General features: G+C 38.7%; 1 protein-coding gene across 1 annotated transcript; it reads right to left on the reverse strand.

Annotated features, from left to right (window-relative positions):
* Nucleotides 1–155: 155 nt before the first annotated feature.
* Nucleotides 156–16,159, reverse strand: LOC108672364. The gene is made up of 5 exons (XM_018160009.2): nucleotides 15,294–16,159; nucleotides 14,730–15,002; nucleotides 12,604–12,770; nucleotides 2,430–3,766; nucleotides 156–1,187 (listed from the first exon to the last, which is right to left on the reverse strand). The coding sequence occupies exons 1-5, from the start codon at nucleotides 15,932–15,934 to the stop codon at nucleotides 261–263; spliced, it is 3,345 nt and encodes a 1,114-aa protein (XP_018015498.1). The 5' UTR covers nucleotides 15,935–16,159; the 3' UTR covers nucleotides 156–260.
* Between the last annotated feature and the right edge of the window lie 2,622 nt (nucleotides 16,160–18,781).

An 18,781-nucleotide genomic window follows, 5' to 3' on the forward strand; every position in this document is an offset into this window, starting at 1 on the left:
TTGAGAATTCGAGCATCGGAGTGTGCCAATCAACTTTTTAAGGCGAGGGTTGTGGATTGAATACTCCTGAAGTCAATGTTTTGTGTTTTCCTAACCAACGAAAAGGGTTACTTAATATTCTATGGTCGAAATGCAAGGGATAATAAAAAGAAAGGGCCTGTTGAGTAATAAATATTCCACAAGCCACTTAATTACACGTATCGAGAACAACAAATTCGAGTGTTAGAAGATGCATTCGGCTTCCGTACATCATGCATCTTTCATGATGGCAAATCCCTTCCTGGAATCTCGGTCTCCGTGCCATTACGTGCTACATTAAGAACTGAATGATGTATAGCATTGTCTTCTTTTTCTGATGCATTATTCTCAAGTTTAAAATAAGAACTTGGAAACGCCACTCCATTGCCATCGACTAGTGTACGAGAAGTAGTCATTTTAAGTACTGCATTAGGACTGACAAGAAGCGAGACATCGTTTCTGACTTCACAACGTGTCCCGTCATTCACAAAAGCGCCTTTCATGGTTAAATTTTCATCTTGTTGGACATCACGATACTTCTTGTTATCGACTGAATCCGGTAGCTGCCGCGTCTCACGGTTGAAATTCACTGCATCTGCAGGGGCAAAGACTTTGCAAGAATTGACAGCGCTTCCATCTTCGTTCGTCAAGAGGACGATATCGTTTTTACCACGAGACGAGGGTCCAGCAGCCACGAAACCCCTCGGTGTCTTTTTCAAGATAGGTTTGACACTCTCAACGACCCGAATCTTTTCACGGCATTGTGGAATTTCCTGTAGAGTTTTGCACGAGTTTTCCAAGGGAGCGTGTCGTGAATAACAATTGTGTGGGCAACAGACACCATCACCTCTGGCATCTTGACAGCCTTGCGGCTGCGATTGAAGCTTTTGAATGCATTGGGGGTGGGCACTTCCATGATCCCAACCGTAGGGCTTGCCATCAGCAGCCTGAGAGGGATAATTATGTGCTACATTGTGAAGAGCATAGAGCCGCTCGCCGAGCTGGCGCCATGAAAGCATTACTCTGTTGTTACCCAAGAAAAGCGAGAGCGCTATGCCTGGGGCAAGACTTGTGAATATTTTCAGCATGAAAACTTCTATTGAAGGATGAAGGAATGCGTCTGCTAGCCATTTGTCGTACTGCACGCTCCCGTAAAACGTGGCACCCACCTGCAGAGAAAGAAATTGGAATAAATTCATAAAATTGTATGAGATTTCATAAAAATAATAATCTTTTTTAGACAGAATTTTTTAAGCTTGAATGTTTGAGCTGACTAACGATGAATAAGTACCCTTTTTACCTATCCCAATTTGTTAAGTCTGTGAATGATCAGAGGATTCTTGTAACGTCCTAAGTATTTCACTTTCAGATTGTTCTTTCAAGAATAAATAGAATGCATGCACTTTCATGACTTTTTCCATGGTCAGTGTGCAGTAAAGCGCCGCTCTTTTCTACCCCAGCACAAAACACATGCCCTAACAACGACGCCTCATAAAAAGAATAACTATTGAATTTCATTTATCATCCTAATAATTCTCCTGCTCGGTTGTCTTATACAAATTATATTTTAGCTTCAGTTGCGCCGAAAACTTGCGCTGAACCCTACCCGTACTCAGAAAAGAAAATAAGTCATAGTGTATAAATAGTGTCACTATCTGTAAGTAGCACTGATACTCCCTTTTATCGGGCCTCAATGGGTCAGGATGAGCACACAAATGCAAAAACTACATAGCAATTTGGAGAAAAGTCACACTCATTTCTTTGAGTATAACCTGCTCTACATATAAAGGTAATGTCACTGAGCTAAGTGGACGTAGTAATGGACCTGAAATTAATTCCTCTTATGGAAATTCACGCTCCGGTCACCGGCCTCAGTTCCTAGGGGCATGAATAGGCATGAAGAGAATGGTGTTAAGGAGGCTTAGTGAATCAATAACGAGAGGGAATGTCAAGCGGCGCGACTTAGTTCACTCACATTCTCGTGCTATGAATCTAATTTTTGTTAGAATTCCATTGAAACCGTACGCTTTCATGTTACTAGATTATTTTTAATACTTACATTTAAGTAACAAAATTACTGTGTATTATAGTTTAAATTATTATTTTTGTTTAATTCAGTAATTTCTTTGAATAGTTTAGTATGAATAACTTTAACTGCAATTTTATCACTTCAATTCCCTTGTAATTCTAATTGAACCAAATTTCGTTCCATCATGGTCCATAAATGTTAATCATAAATCAGTCTTAAAAATGTTTCACTAATTCTATTTAAACAGCCCCTAGAACATAAGTATTTTCGGTCCATCTGACGGATGATTGGCAAAAATTTCATGTATCGTATAAAAACTATTATATAACACCCAATACAATCATCGAAAACTCATGGCAAAAATCTAAAAAAACAATCTCACCAGTACGGCAGTAGGCAGCATGTAGAGAACAGCAATCACGCCAATCCTTGCAGCTTTCTGCGCTGGACGGCGCAAAACTGCTTCGAAAAGCACAGCCTTTGGGCTTCTTTGGTGCACTTCGCCGCATTCATTCGATTTCTTCGAAGTCTTTGATTGAAATGTCGGACGTTGGCCCTCCGGGTCCGCAATTTGACGGTCTCCGCAGCGACAACTCGAGGCAGTACTGTTTGATTTAGGTTCGCCCGCGGGATGCGATTTAACCGAAGCATTTCGTCGATGCTGTCCCGCTTCTTCCGTAGTGACGCCGCTAAACTGACCGCAAGATTGAGATGGAATTTCTTTTAGTTCAGCTGATCGATTTTCTGTCTGTGTGATATCGTTGCACTGGAAGCAGAACCCGACAGTAGAAGATTTCTTCATCTTCGTGTTGCTTGATGTTGCTTTGTGTCGCTGCTTTATTGTTTTATTCTGACTTTTTCTTTCGTGGCTGGAATCTTCAATACATTGCGGCGAATGATGCAAGATTTGATCCAAATTTAACGCCGAAGAACAAAGACTTCTTGTGGAAGGACCAGGAAGGCACACGGAGAATTTAGACATGACGTGATTGTCTTGAAAATCGACATTTTTCAGCGCGTTTGTTGATGAGCTCGTTGTGGCCTCAGCATTACAAGTGGGAGGTGAACCTGTTTCCTTAAAAATGGCTTGCATCGCTGGATGTATAGGATTGATCCGCAAAATATTATCTTCATCCACGTGTTGCTGATAATCACCAGCTTTTTCTTGCGGACAACAAGAAGTGAAATTTTCTGCTCCTCTGTAATGCGGTGAGTGAACGATGGTATATTGTGCTCCACAATGATTTGTTTTATCTGGTTTACTACTTTTAGTACAGTGAACACTTCCTGTACAAGCCTGGATATGAGGCTGGATATGAGGAACGTAGCCGCCTGTATTCTTATTGCCGATTCTGTTGTTTTTACTAATACTGCTTTTAACTTCTACCCTACACTGACCACTTGGATACCCTGTTTTTGGTATCTCCATGCAGTTGTGTGTTGGTATTCTATGCGCCGAGCAACTTTGTTCCATATTCACGGTGTTACAAGGTCCAAAACTGCATCCGCAGCTTTGTTTGACAGTACAACAGGGGTCAGTATTCCCAACATAGGCTTGTGAAGAATAAGCAGCTCTTTTATTGACAGCTTGATGTGCTCTCCAGAGCCGAGCAAATGTGAGCAGGAGAAGTAGAGTACCCACGAGCAATGGCATCAGCAGGGGCAACATAACCCATCGCACCAACACCACGCTGCTGCCGTGCCCGGGATAACATGTGCCTGTGTAGAATAGCATACTTTAATAATAATAATAATAATATTAATAATTATAATAATAATATTATTATTATTAAAAAATATAATTATATTAATAATAATAATAAATTACGTGATTTATAAATATATTATTATGAATGTAACTGGTTATATTTATGCATCAATGGACTGGTGCATCATGATTTGCTAAATATATTAAAAACTAAAACACGTGCGTCAGCAGTGCACGAAAAATAATAGAAACGCGGAAATGACAGTGAGAAAACAATCCGGTGCGATTGTGTGCAGGAATAATTGAGCCGAGTTCAAGCGGAACGACAGGCAGAGTGACTGCACGTTGTTTTATGTTCATCAGTTCATCTCTCGTCAATCCCAACACGTTTGTTATGTTCTGGTCAATACAAAATGCAAAACATTAGTACTAGCGCTCGTTTAAATATCCATGATCATGGAAACTAGTAAAGTAATGAATAATCTCATGCAAATATAAAAATATAGTTGTGACTTACTTCCGTAATTTAAAACTGTAAGTCTCATAGAAAACTATTTTGTGTGATAAACGAAGTAATGCGAAATAGCCTAAAATTTTCCTGTGATTTTTAAAACGAACTTGTGCATTATGAAGATAGCTCTGAAATCTGTGTACATTAGAGTGTGTCACATGGATATTGTTTAAACAAATGGTATTCAATAAATTCCACTAAATTTTCAAAAAATTCTTGTTCAACGATTAGAAACTTGAATTTTAATTGCTATTTATTGCAGGGTCGGATGTTATTCATTTTCCAGTGTTTTGAGAAAATAAATATCAAATTTTTGCGAGAATGAATGATAATCGAATAAATTAAACTGAGTTTGCCATAAAATACACGAGTTGAATTAAATAAGTGAAAGCGTGCAAATAAAGATTAGAAACATGCAATATACATTATCGGTAGGATTAAAAATACAACATCATATATTTATCCATATGATTAGAAGAAACAGTAAGAGAATTTCATAATCGCAACTGAAAAACCTGGGATGCCTAGAATAATCGACCTCTTCTCTTTAGGAAAATGAGCTGCAATGTTAACAAATTTACTCAAAAATTTTATTTAAATTATACTCTGCCCGTCAATTTATTTTCCTCGGTTTCCTTTTTAACCTCGTACGCCAGTAATAAAAAACGGAAAAGAAAAGCTCCAATAATAAATTAAATGTTATTGACGCCTTTTTGTGCCTACTCTTTTAATGTTACATAAACAATATACAGATTACAGTTCCACGTAAAAAGTTACAGCCAGCCCAGCTTAATTTATTTTGCGTGTGAACAGAAAGCAGTTGATTGCCGCCGCTCAGTTCAATGGAGCGCCGTACGCTCAACAGAGGACCGTTGAAGATGCAATTTCCTAGGGCAGAATTTCGCAAAGCCACCACTCAAAAAATTGATGGGTGACATTGTTCAAATGAAGACACAAATGCGTCACTATTTGGACAATCCTATTTCTCCAGGACAAACTGGGTGCAGATGACGCACATAAGGGGAAAAACCGGGTCGCTCTTTGGACAATATCTCATTAATTCCTCTGTGTGAGCGCTGCAAATGGAGCAGCAGGAATAGCAGGTCTGTGCCAAATTGACCTTAGCTCTGAGCATCGACACGGCACCGCTAGATTGGATTTTTGTTCTGCAGCGTCAGCATAGTTTTGTTGCCGGGAACTGAACCCTGCGTAGGTAGGGATGCAATGTCAGGCTTTGTGATGCACCAAATGCTGGCAACAGCAGCGTGGGGTGCTGGCAACAGCAGCGTGGGGTGCTGGCAACAGCAGCGTGGGGTGCTGGCAACAGCAGCGTGGGGTGCTGGCAACAGCAGCATAGAGTGAGGTAGCTTTGAGCTAAATTTAGAGTCATGAAAACGCGCTATGCAAAGTCTGCGGCAAAGAAGAAACCTGGAGTTTAGCATGAAATATTGAGGAATAACTGAGCTTTGAGTGAAGTAATGTCAAAAATACAATGGTAAGTTGGGTCGGAGAATAAAATTCATGGTACGTAAAGTGGGGTAAGCTGCGTGAAATGAATAAATATAAATAAGAAGATGGATAGATTGACACTTGTTGCGTGTATTTGAGTAGTGCGGACACCTCATGAATATTTCACCAGGTATTCTTGGTGACTGCCTTGTGTGGATATCTTGTGCCACACAAGCAGTGTGGGTAACCGCTGTATATTCACACCGAGTAGCTGCAGCTGCAAGCGTCTGCTAAGACAATTGTTGTTGCAGCTGTTAGCTGCAGCTGCGGTAGAACAGAGTCGGCTAGAGCGGCTAGCGTGGCAAGGCGCCAGCCACCGCGGCTGTGGCATGACATGCCATATACTACATATACTGCTGTGGCAAGGCATGCCATATACTACATATACTGCTGTGGCAAGGCATGCCATATACTACATATACTGCTGTGGCAAGGCAAGCCATATACTACATATACTGCTGTGGCAAGGCAAGCCATATACTACATATACTGCTGTGGCAAGGCAAGCCATATACTACATATACTGCTGTGGCAAGGCATGCCATATACTACATATACTGCTGTGGCAAGGCATGCCATACACTACATATACTGCAGTGGCAAGGCATGCCATATACTACATATACTGCAGTGGCAAGGCATGCCATATACTACATATACTGCTATGGCATGGCATGCCATACGCTACATATACTGCTGTGGCATGGCCTGCCATATACTACATATACTGCTGTGGTAAGGCATGCCATATACTACACATACTGCTGTGGCAAGGCATGCCATATACTACACATACTGCTGTGGCATGGCATGCCATATACTACATATACTGCTGTGGCATGGCATGCCATATACACTAACGATATGTTACCTTTCCTTGAACGGCAAACACTGACCACGTTCTTCTCTCTGTTTGCCGTGTTTTTCACTTTGTTTGCCGTGTTGTTGTTGTTCTAACATCTCCCGATCTCCGTAATACAATGAGATCATTGCAATTATTGTACATGTACAAGCATGAAACATCATATAGTCATAAATACGATGACATAATTATTGATACGCTAATACAGTTACTGATACAATCATATGGTTATTTGCACAAATACATGGTAATTAATCAAATGATGTGGTTATTAATATGAATAGTTCTTAACTTATACTAAAATCTGATTATTAATTCGAAGATACAATAATTGATAACAAGACGTTATGATTATTAATAAAATATAGTTTCATATGAGTTTACAATTATTACTGTGAATATACTGTATAATTGTATATGTACCAATATGAAGATTTAGTTATTAACAAAGAGAGATAATGATAAACTTGAGCCACAATACAGGAATTATTCATATCCAGCTCTGTAAATTTTTGATCATTGAGCTATTTCCTTCATTAAACCTATTAATTAAGCCATACAAATTGTGTGTCACTAAATGAGCATCATCGTGCACAGTTTTATTTGTTTCCGAGCAATGAAATACGCGTTCATTAGTTCGGGGTAGAATATTTCACACCTTTTTGTTCTCAGCGGTGAAACAAATTTTGTATTTAATGGAGAAAATTCAGTGATCTATTGATTTTTAATAGCCTATCTTAATCTTCACGAAGCAAGCTTTTATTGTGTATAATGAACTTGCGTGAAACTGCAATAAGCTTTATAATTTCGGTCTTGATTTTTCATGAAATTCTAAGCAAGAATTGTCTCGCGGTCTTCTTCCTCTTTACCCACGCTTCTGAACAAACTGTGTAAGCAAACGACATGTTTTTGTCCCGAAGATTACACGCTTTGAAGTGATGTGTACAGTTTCTATAATTAGAAACTGTTTGGCGTCGCGGCAGAGACTTCCTTTCGTAAAAAAACTGCTCGGCTTAACTTCTCTCGTAATATTCACTTCCCGATTTTCTTTTCTCTCATAATATTAACTTTCAGGTTTTCCTTTCTCTCATAATGTTTAACTTCACGACTTTTCTTCCCTCAGAATGATCACATCCCGACTTTCTGTCTCTCACAATGTTTATCATTCTGATTTTCCTTCTCTCAGAATGTTTAAAAGATGAAAAGTCCTCCAGGAACGTGGTATTGAAGTGAAATTATCGAATATAGAAGGATTTCTTATAAGGAATTAGAACAAATTTTCAGAAACTTTCAATATAAGTGTCACTTAAAGTACTAAAAATTTTACTGTGAACAACTAAATAACACGTGTAATTTAGTAGAATATAGTCATTTGTTTACACGATCAAGTCATACATCGGACGGTAACATCTGAAATACTGAGTCGTAGTGTATGAATTTTCAGCTTTAGATAATAAAATTTCGTCTTTCTGAAATAAGTAGGCCCGTTTCCGAATAAAAGACAAGGTAAGAACTGTAACTTTTACAGAAAAATACCCTCCCCAGTTGCTTGATGAGAAGCTATTTCTTGAACGCGCCGATAAGCTCAGTGGTTATATGTATAGATAATATCTACAGCGTCGTTGCCTGGGGAGAATACGTGGTGTGGACAGAGGGATTTACCTCGGTCTGGCATTGAGTGCCCAAGATCCCTATTGATATTCCCGCTATCTTGGGGACGAGCCTTGCAGCACAACATCCCCACAACGACTTAAGACCACAATCCCCGTCTTATGTCCTCAACATGGCTGGCTTCATCTAGTGCTCGCATCAAAGACTTCCTAAGAACTAGACATTTTTCTTTTTGTTATTTTGTAGCTTGGCGGATGTCAAGATAATTAGCGTATATTTTAAACGCTGGCAACATTTTGTTTCTCGCCCTTCAACCAAAATTAAATGATGTGCGATGACACAAAATTGACAAGTTATCGGGTAATTCAATGCGAATGTATCAAATATTCACTCGTTCTAAGGCAACTTTAAAGCCTATTTTAATTATTTTAGGCTATCAGCGCCGTACTTACAAAATCGGAAAAAATGATAAATTATATATAAAATGGTAAATTAAATAAATTAAATATAAAATCTTTATTAACTTACGCAATTTCAGTGTTTGTGTCTTTTTATCGTGGTAAATTTTGTTATACCATGATTATTTATCGAGAAAATATCATTTTTTCATTTTAAGGAATTGAAGAATTACAAGGATTCTGAAATTTTAATAAAATTCGCATTAAGGAAAATTTTCCAATAACGAAGTTAATATTCATTATTCCTAACCTGATTTCTCATTCATATTGAAACAGACTGGCAAAACGCGACAGATTTAATAAAAAAACGCGTTTATTTGATGTGAGGGCCAGCGATCGTATTCCCCTCACATGTGATCCCACCACATTTGTTCTCCTTCCATGTGTTCCCCTCACATATGTTCCCTTCGTACATGTTTTCCCCTCACATGTTTCCCCCTAACATGTTTTCCTCTCATATGTTTTCCCTCACATGTATTCCCCTCACATGTGTTCCGATCACATGTTTTCCCCTCGCCTGTATTCCCCTCACATGTATCACCCTCACATGTGTTCTCCTCACATGTGTTCCCCTCACATGTGTTCCCCTCACATGTGTTCCCCTCACATGTGTTCCCCTCACGTGTTTTACCCTCACATGTGTTCCCCTCATATGTTTTACCCTCTCATGTGTTCCCCTCACATGTTTTACCCTCACATGTGTTCCCCTCACATGTATTCCCCTCACATGTATTCCCCTCACATATGTTCCCCTCACATGTGTTCCCCTCACATGTGTTCCCCTCACATATGTTCCCCTCACATGTGTTCCCCTCACATGTGTTCCCCACACACGTGTTCCCCTCACACATGCTCCCCTCGCACGAGCGTCCCCTCTAATATATATCCCCATGCTGAAGGGCTAAAGTTCTATTATGAAAGCTCCTCCGCAACGAGCTACAGAAATTAAATTAAAACCTCAGCTGCGCCCCAACTGACGGGTGCTCGAAATAGAAACTGTTTTCTTTCTCAGCAGAATTTTTGCCCGCGGGTTTCAAGCATCCGCAGTTTTTTGTGTGACTTAAAAGTAGCAAGCTTTTTATATGCCCCCGGGCTGATCGATGGCTTTTTCTCTCCTCTTGGTCACGTGCAGTGGTTTCCGTGTGACATATTGAAAGCCACGTGGAAATGATTCCGAGAAATAATATAAAAAATGTGATAATGGATCGTGAATAACTCATCAATTTCTCAAGTAAAGACAATGAGAATTAATTCTAAGAGTTTTTGATCTTATGTTGAGAATAAAATGGAAATGGTAACCCATGAAACGGATGTTCCGATTAGTTCAGGTTATTATTGTTCATCCAAATTTCGAAATTATCCCGTTCGAACCGAAAAATGTATAGAAAACACATGACTTTTAACTCGATTTATGGTATCTTATATATTGTAGCCGTTCGCTCACATTGAAAATTTTCAAATAAATCTGCCAGGCTTTTCGTCTAGTGTAATGAATGTTCGGGTACGAAAACCAAATCATTCAAAGTACTAACCGTAAGCACGAAAATCCACACAAACGAAAATACGATAGAAAAATCCAAACTCTAACGCGTTGAAATGTGGCCGCCCAACTACTCTGAATAATTACCTTTTGGTGCCGTGCCGAAAAAATTGCTTCGGGTGTAAAATCCTCGCTAGGCCGTGAAGCTAAAACTACAGGGCTTCGTAGCCTATATTGTTTATCAGGATTAATTAATTATGTGACAGAGCAGGCTTGAAACTTAGCTTTACAGAGAGGCGAGCTCCACGCAAAACTTTGCTACAAAAAAAGTAATGCCGGGAACATTTGCCTAATGAAATCCCCTTGCGAAAAACGTTTCATTTCGTAGAAGTGCTGATACCCTTGGCAGGAAAATTATTTTGTTTACACAAAAAATTATAAATTTCAGGCGACACAAATAGCGAATTAAAATAGACTGAAGTTGAATTTAAGAGATACCGCCTCGAGATGCAGCAGTGTGACATATGTTGTTTTCCAAAATCGGTAAGAAAGATATATCTCTTTCTTGTAAAAAAAGAGCAAAGTATTTGACACCAAATTCATTTTTCGTAAATCTTAATCAATAATAAAAAAGCGTCTTTAATACCTTAAGATTTGGGTTTGGGATTTAATTATCGTTTAAATATTTAGAGAGTTTTAGCATCGCTAACACAAATGAAAATCGTTCATACTTTGTTGTTATACATATTTTTTATACCTTATTTATAGTTGTGCTTAACCGAGCTGTAATATTAGTCTAGTCGACCGCGTGCCGCTCGTGCGAAAATGTCCCTAGCAATAAGCGAACGTGGGGCAAATTTAGGGGTAATTCCCTCGTAATGATGCACCTCGGGGTAAGATAATATTCCATAATTACCCTCACGGGTGACCGCTTATTAATGGCCCCTGATTAAATTAGGCAGAACTTCATTATAAGGAAACCGGAACGCGGACATTATTTTCACGGATAAAAATGGCCACGACAGCTTTGATGGAGATGTTATTAACTTGTCACAGCACAACCCCGGCGGACAAGTTCATTCAGATGTAATATTCTTTCCTGGTCTTGCTTAAATTAATTGCTCATCGCACGATTGCAATACATGACTTTAAAACTCTGTTTCATGCTCGGAAGGAATGATATGATTTTAATTAACGTTGCGTCGAGCGGCGGTCGCTCAAAGTGTGTTACGAGTGCGCAATAACGCTTTTTTTCAGGAAAAATTTAGGTATATTACTTATTGGATTGAATTTTTTCTCTGCGTGTTAAATGCTGAAACTTATTAGAAATAAAAATATTTATTTATAAATATATTGTTACGTTCAGTATACTTGATGTTCGTAAGAGCATTTTATCCAATAATCTTCTACGCTAGGACTGGCGTAAACTTGACTGGCGTAAATTCAGATAAATGAGAAAATTTTTTATCCAAATAATGATGCACTATTTATTCTTGGGTGGGTCATCCTGACTCAGATCGGAACGGCAAAAAAGCGTTTTAGTGCTACATCCCCTCTCTGCTTGTGGGTGGGAAAGAGCGTCACTGTCTGGACAATATTATCCATCCAATTTTCTAAGTGTATCTGAGCATTACTAGACACTGGAGAATAGGAGACATTATATTTATTTAAAATGGTCCGGCCATGGAGCTGTTAGAGTCATTGAATAACATCAAGTGTGGATCTAGGAAATGCTAATATTGGCTAACATGGTTGATTAATGAACATTTGACTTTACCAGTGAGCAATTGGGATATGTTTGATTGATTTGAAAATTTTTAAGTATTCCGGGGATGTTTTGGCCAGTCAACACAGCTGACTAGGAGTGAGTTGTTGAATCCTTTTTTTTCGGCAAATATTTTGTAGTTATCTAGGAAATATTAATTATTGTTAACACGTCAGCCTAGTAATATTGGAACTCATCAGTGAGCTGATCAGGTATTTTTTATATCAAGTGGCTATAAGGGGAAATATTAAAGTTGATTGACACGGCAAACTAGGCACATATGGCCTAAAAAGCGTGCTAGCTGATTAGATTTAGTAATTTGCTTGGAAACAATAGTAAACAGGGTTTATAAGCAGCACGAATATATTTTTGGTTAATTTAAAAAATTTCAAAAATTTACCTCTATAAACTCTGTAGGAAATGTTACAGTTAGTTGAGATGGCAGACAAAGGGAATATAAAAAGTCATTATATCCAGAAGTCAGAAATATTCAGAAGACAAAAATATTCAGAAGACAAAAATATCCGCCCGTCAAAAATACCCATTAGTCAAAAGTTTTCAAAAGTCAAAAATATCCAAAAATCAAACATATCTAAAAATAAAAAAATACCCATAAGTCAAAAAATACCAAAAATTCAGCACTTAGCCTCACCAGTAAGTTGGTCCGGCATGAGGGCGCGCTTATTAAGCACCAGCATGGCCAGCACAGCAGGACCGCCCCAGGCCAGGCAGTGCATGTACACAGCCCCACGCAGCAGACGCGCGTGACCCCAGTTACGCAGCACGCCGCCCAACCAACAGCCGCACAAAATCGCGAACCTGGAGGGCGATTACAAGGTTTTTAAATAAATTTTATCATTTTAAGACTATTTTGCACAGTTGCTCTAAACTTGTATGTGCAAAACGTATATTTTCACTAGCTACCGGGCCCTTATAAAAACTTATATTTCCACTAGCCCAGTGGTTACAGTTCAGAGTACCAAGATTGGAGCAGAGAGGCGCGGGTTCGATCCCAGCTCTGTGCGCCAGTTTCTAGTCAGAATCGGCAAGGAAACCGGGCGGTTAATCACAGCAGAATTGTAGCAGTGAGTTGTGAGTTCGAGACCGCAACAAGCTGTGAATGTTCTGTGATGTTGAGAATCGGAGACAGGTCTACGGCCTAATAAACGCTGAAACCGCTATTATTATTCTTCTATTCTACCGCATTGATGGTATTTTGGATTGATCTGATCGGCAGATCAGTGAAAATTCAATACTCAATATCGGATTTTTCGGCAATTATAGCAATGATGGATTTGATGAATCACCAAATTGAATATCAAAGTGAAATTAATAGTCGATGTATAAATGCTCTGCGTGATAACAGGATTAAAATGTTGTATATATTTATTTCTTACAAGCTCAGTCAGAGTAATATAGCGTACAACAAATTATAAGTCGGAATATTTCTGCTTTCTTAATATTGACAATTCGTTAAATAATTGTTTCAGTTAATAAAAAGCGGTTTAATATTATTTATTGTCATGTAAATGTGGTTCAAAACTATACAAATTCGTTTAATTTCGACTTTTTTAAACAGTTTCTCTAAGAGTTTTTCAAAGACATGAACATTTTTAACCGCTTATACAAAATAATACCTAATAACACATCTATTTAAAAGGCGTAAAATATGCAATTATTATGGCACTTAATAATACAGAAGCAATAAGTTTTCAGATGATAAGTCGCCGTCACGATAACACTCCTTCATATCGCCTAATGTTTGTCATCGGTCAACTGATAACGTTAATAAACGTCGCACAGAGATTGTCAAACCGCACTTCATTTTGTCGCTAGAGCCACCTTCTTTGTCGCTTCCACTCACTCATGATAAAATGTCAGAAATAAAATTTATTTCTGAACAGCGTAAATTAACAGTATTCCTTGAAAAAGACCATTCCACAAAGCACAGACTTTGAAAAAAATTTCACTATGTTCGTTCCAACTGATTGCATTATATTTTATTTAAAAATTACGTGCGATATGTTTATGCAAAATTCTTCATTTTATTAAACGCATTTAATCAAACAGTCACTTCTTGATGTAGACTCATCAATCTAACTTCGCATGACGATTGTACTCTTACAAGCAGTAAAGTGATTGGATCATATTGTCCATGACATGGCACACCTTTTTACCATTTTGCATGAGCAGAGGGCGGTCTTAGCCCTTATAAGCCCTCTTCCCGGGCCAAACTGGGTCATGATGATCCACACAAGAGCAAGAAAGCATCGATATTTAAACAAAATGTCACTCATTTCACTGAGTGCATGTCTTGCATGCTGCGGCACCCGCCTGGCAAAACGATTATGAAGCTCAGCTCGACGTTGCACTTGATCCTTAATTCGCTTAATAGGAGCATGCATTTCATGTAAATTGTGTAGGGAAATGATGGAGGAAAAGTTTACTCTCTTCAACGTGATTGGCAGTCGCTAGAAAAATGCAGCAATGAAGTTATCAAGTAGAAAAAAATAATGCGTATTGTACTGGCGGGTAATTAAAATATTTTTTCCATGCCTAACAGTTTTCCTGTACAGCTTTCTATTAAAAAAAATTCCATTTATGTTTGTTTTTTGGTCCTGCCCATTTTGGAATGATGAGCGCACATACAAATAAACTGTTGCCGGTGTTAAATATAGCAAACAAGTCAAATTTTTATGACCTGTGCGATCAAACGACATAGTTAAATAATACATAATACATAATATAAACCAGTGACTTCACATATCGCACTCTCACCACATTGCTGCAGCGTTGGTAAAATAGTAGAGCAGAAGGAAGACCAAAACACAGGATACATCCAGAACAGCCTTCTCTTTGCTGGCGTAGTTAGCAGAAAAGTTTGCAATCTCTGTGCTTGATGTTGCGGAACAACTCGTGTAGCTCGGCCCAAGTCCCAACCGCATCAAGTACCCGGCGGCTACCATGCAGTAGCAGCCTACCATGTGCAGTATACAGCGGTCCGGATATGTGAACGCGCTCGACTCTAAGAAACTGTAGCGAGTGCGGGATCTGCATGATGGGATAATTTAAGTTTAAAATAACGATAATGTTTTAAGAAGATAAAAGAGTTGTTGATAAATGAAATAACACTATAAGATAAGTTGTAAGAAATAACAACTATAAGATAAGATAAAATAAATAACAACTATATACATGTAGTACTTTAAATTTTCAATGATACTGGCACAAAAAAATAAAAAAAGCGTACATATATTTCACTTTTAAAATTTACATGAAATGATTAAGATTGAATTATCTGAAGGTAATTAAATCTATTTTTGAAAGCAAGAAGCCACTCACAGGAGGAAAGTGACGAGAGTGAAAACCGTGATGCCAAAGCACACCACGCTCCATATGGCCATCCATACACTAGCAAATTCCTTGTCTTGTGCGGAAAAAGGAATAACCCTGAGGGCCATACCTCGACACAGGCATTCTTGTCCGACACATGAGGCTTTATTTCTGTTTGGCGCAAGTTCGGCTGGGGAACTTATGGAGCGCTCGGGAGGCTCCATGCACAAGTTTCCTGCCGAGTTTGATACGGGAAGTTTCGAGCAATCTAACTCATTCGGCCAAGAATATCCAAAAGTCATCATAATCGGCAAACACTGCGCACGCACCGAGCTACAAAAGCGTTGACACGGAAGAACAAGTCCCGATGGACTGCACATTGGAGCATAAAAGCCGCAGAGAAGTAGTCTTAGATGCGGAGAACAACCATATTGAAGCAATGGATTGAAAGAATTTATTGATTCTTCTGCATTTATCTGACTTTTCATTCCTAAAAAGTTCGGAACGTACGTTTCGTTGTAGCCGAGTTTTTGGCAGCTGGATACCGCTAGTGATGTGCATTTTTCAGGTATTTCCTCTCGATAGGTTGCCGCTGCTGCAATTTGGGTTGAAGCAGCTAGCATCGCTGACACAAATAGTGCCAAACTCATTTTCCCTCGCAGCCAAAGTCACGTTTTCCTAAGAACTCATAATTCTACGTGAGAAAATGTAATTTAATTAATCCCCATAGCAAACCACATAGGACATTGTCTGGATTACAATTCAAGACATAATTAAACCCCTTTTTCAATGAAAATTAACAGGATTCTTATTAAGATGAGACAGCGTAATTGCACTCGACATAAATTGCGAACACCCACGTCTTGCCACGCGCGTGTCGGCGCAGAACTGAGGCAGTTAGGGCGGCACTGGCGCAGCGTGACTGCGCTGTCGCCGCCTGCAAGCGAGCTGGCATTGGGACAGCCGCAGCAGCTGTTGTGTGGCTTTCAAGTGATTTTTTCTCCTGAAATAATAAGGTAATTTTTTCAGGATGTTTCAAGAGAAGAAAATAATTCGTTATTTTTTATTTAACCATTATTTAACAAGAGAGGGAATTTTCTTCTCTTACAATGATCAATGGCGAAGTTAATTTCTTCAGGAGGATTTGAGGGAAAAAAAGTATTCTCTCTTTAACTTTAATTAAGAGAAAAAAAGGCAAACAACAAAAGATATGATCTGCATTTCGACTTAAAGATGAATCTAACCTTGGCTGCCGCATTTCGCACTGTAATATTATCAACATTCATCAAGGGCGTTATTGCAATTAATCAACATGCATGGGCTTCCAAAATACTAAATTTATTTTTTTTAGAAGTCATACAAAAAGAATAGAATTTGTATGAGTGTTAAATTTCAGTGAATCAAAACTGTAAGCATAGGAATCTTAAGAATGTTAAGAAAATGGCACCTAGAAGAAGAATTGTGTGAAGATAATATATTCACGTGATTATTAAATTAGAATGACAGAAATAGATACTTAAAGGTGATCACTGACCATTTTTGCACGATTTCGAGCTTGAGGTTTGATAAGTGTTATTCTGAAAGCCTTCAATGACGAGTATTTTCATAGGACATTTTTGCATCTAAATTCAAATCTCCATGAACAATTTACAACGTCGCTTCCGTCACGACGTCATCACACAGCCCGCATCACGAAGCAGACATCACACAGCACACATCACGAAGCAGACATCACGCAGCACACATCACGGAGCAGACATCACACAGCCCGCATCACGAAGCAGACATCACGCAGCACACATCACGGAGCACATCACGAAGCAGACATCACACAGCACGCATCACGGAGCTGACATCACACAGCACACATCACGAAGCAGACATCACACAGCACGCATCACGGAGCAGACATCACACAGCACACATCACGAAGCAGACAGCACACATCACGCAGCACGCTATACGGAGGCGGAGTACGTATAAATTTGAACTTCAAGTACGAAGAAAAAAATTAACGATGTTTGAACTTTGCATTTGTGAATAAATTGTTCAAATTGCCTTAGTCTTCAAACGCAGAAATAGGGCATTTTATTTATTAGACAGTAACTATGTTCGTCACAAAAGTATATTTAATTAATATCTCACAGACTACAATATAATCACAATGTTCCAATGTTTTAATCGCGATTATATCCTCTTCCATTGATAAATTTGAAGACTGACACATTTGTGTCAGTCATGGATGTTACAATGACCTGAAATATTAGGAAGGGCCAATTGCCGCCGACCGTTCTTTTATGGTATATGGTCTTCCGGTAGCTTGGGAAAAGCTTCACATTGAATTTTATGAAATAATAAGCCTCCGGCATAAAAAACTTCATACTATGGTCGAAACGAACTCATATCCAATTCTCTGATGTATACGTCATGACAGCAGCTTCATTCAGCTCAAACAGAATCACTTGCAAACAATTCACTATTTCCTCTCGTATGCAACACTCTTCACTATCAAATCATCCAAATGTATCTTTTAGAGCCCGTAAAGCAATCATCTACTATATTCATTCTGAAAGTGTATGCTCATTATTCACATTTAAATTATTGGCAGAGGCGGGAATGCATCCGCCAGTAGGAGCGCTGCAATTCTGTTGACACACGAGCTATCGGGTCATACCTTTTAGATGCGTTCGATCAATCAGCTTATTTAAATTATATATTCGATTTTAAATACTCCGACTCAGGAAAAATATTAGTGATTAGAGGCAAAAAATTTTGATTCTTGAAATATCTTAATATGCAAGCCTCGGAGTTTCTAAGAAAAATTTTATAAAATATAGTCCGTCTTTTCACTTACCCGCGTGCCTTCAATGACTTAAATTAATTAAGCTGATTTTTTTCTCACCCTAAACGTAATCCAATATAAATACAACTTCCAGGTTTGATCACCACTTGTTAAGGTATGCATACATTCACCACCAGCACCTTTATTTTCTCGCTTGCGGTACAACAAATTAAAATGAATATAATTCGAAATGCAGTTTAGCCGCAATTGAAATGATCGCAAACTTATCGCAGCTGAAAATCCCTGCAATATCGCTAAGCAGCTCAAAAATCATATCAATGTTTATATACAATGTTCTTGATTGGTATATCGGAATTTAAATCAGTAAATCAGAATTTTAAGCATGTCTTGTTCACTTATTTTCTTCTGTTGGAATTTTGATGACACGTCCGTAGCCCCGGACCAAAATAAAATATTAATGAAATATGCCGAATTCGCGTAACTCCGGCATTCTGCACCAAAAGTGGATGTTAGCAACAAAGCCAACAATGTCAGTCTACTAGTCTAGACATTTTTACTGTTGAGATGAGAGAATTTTGAGTTGAGTTGTGATCATTTTCTAGGGCAGGGGTCTCCAAACTTTTTTCACCAAGGGCCAAGATCAAGCTTACTGAGACCTTCGCGGGCCGGAGAAGTTCGTGGGCGGAGGGGAGGG

This window comes from Hyalella azteca, unplaced genomic scaffold, assembly GCF_000764305.2.
Source record: "Hyalella azteca isolate HAZT.00-mixed unplaced genomic scaffold, Hazt_2.0.2 contig5650, whole genome shotgun sequence".
Lineage (NCBI taxonomy): Eukaryota > Metazoa > Arthropoda > Malacostraca > Amphipoda > Hyalellidae > Hyalella > Hyalella azteca.

Excerpts from the sequence above, each read along its gene's own strand:
- LOC108672364 (XM_018160009.2), bottom strand. The coding sequence starts at position 15,934 with ATGAGTTTGGCACTATTTGTGTCAGCGATGCTAGCTGCTTCAACCCAA. Across the intron at positions 3,767-12,603 it reads CATGCCGGACCAACTTACTG|GCACATGTTATCCCGGGCAC; the intron begins GTGAGGCTAAGT and ends TATTCTACACAG. Across the intron at positions 1,188-2,429 it reads TGCTGCCTACTGCCGTACTG|GTGGGTGCCACGTTTTACGG; the intron begins GTGAGATTGTTT and ends CTTTCTCTGCAG.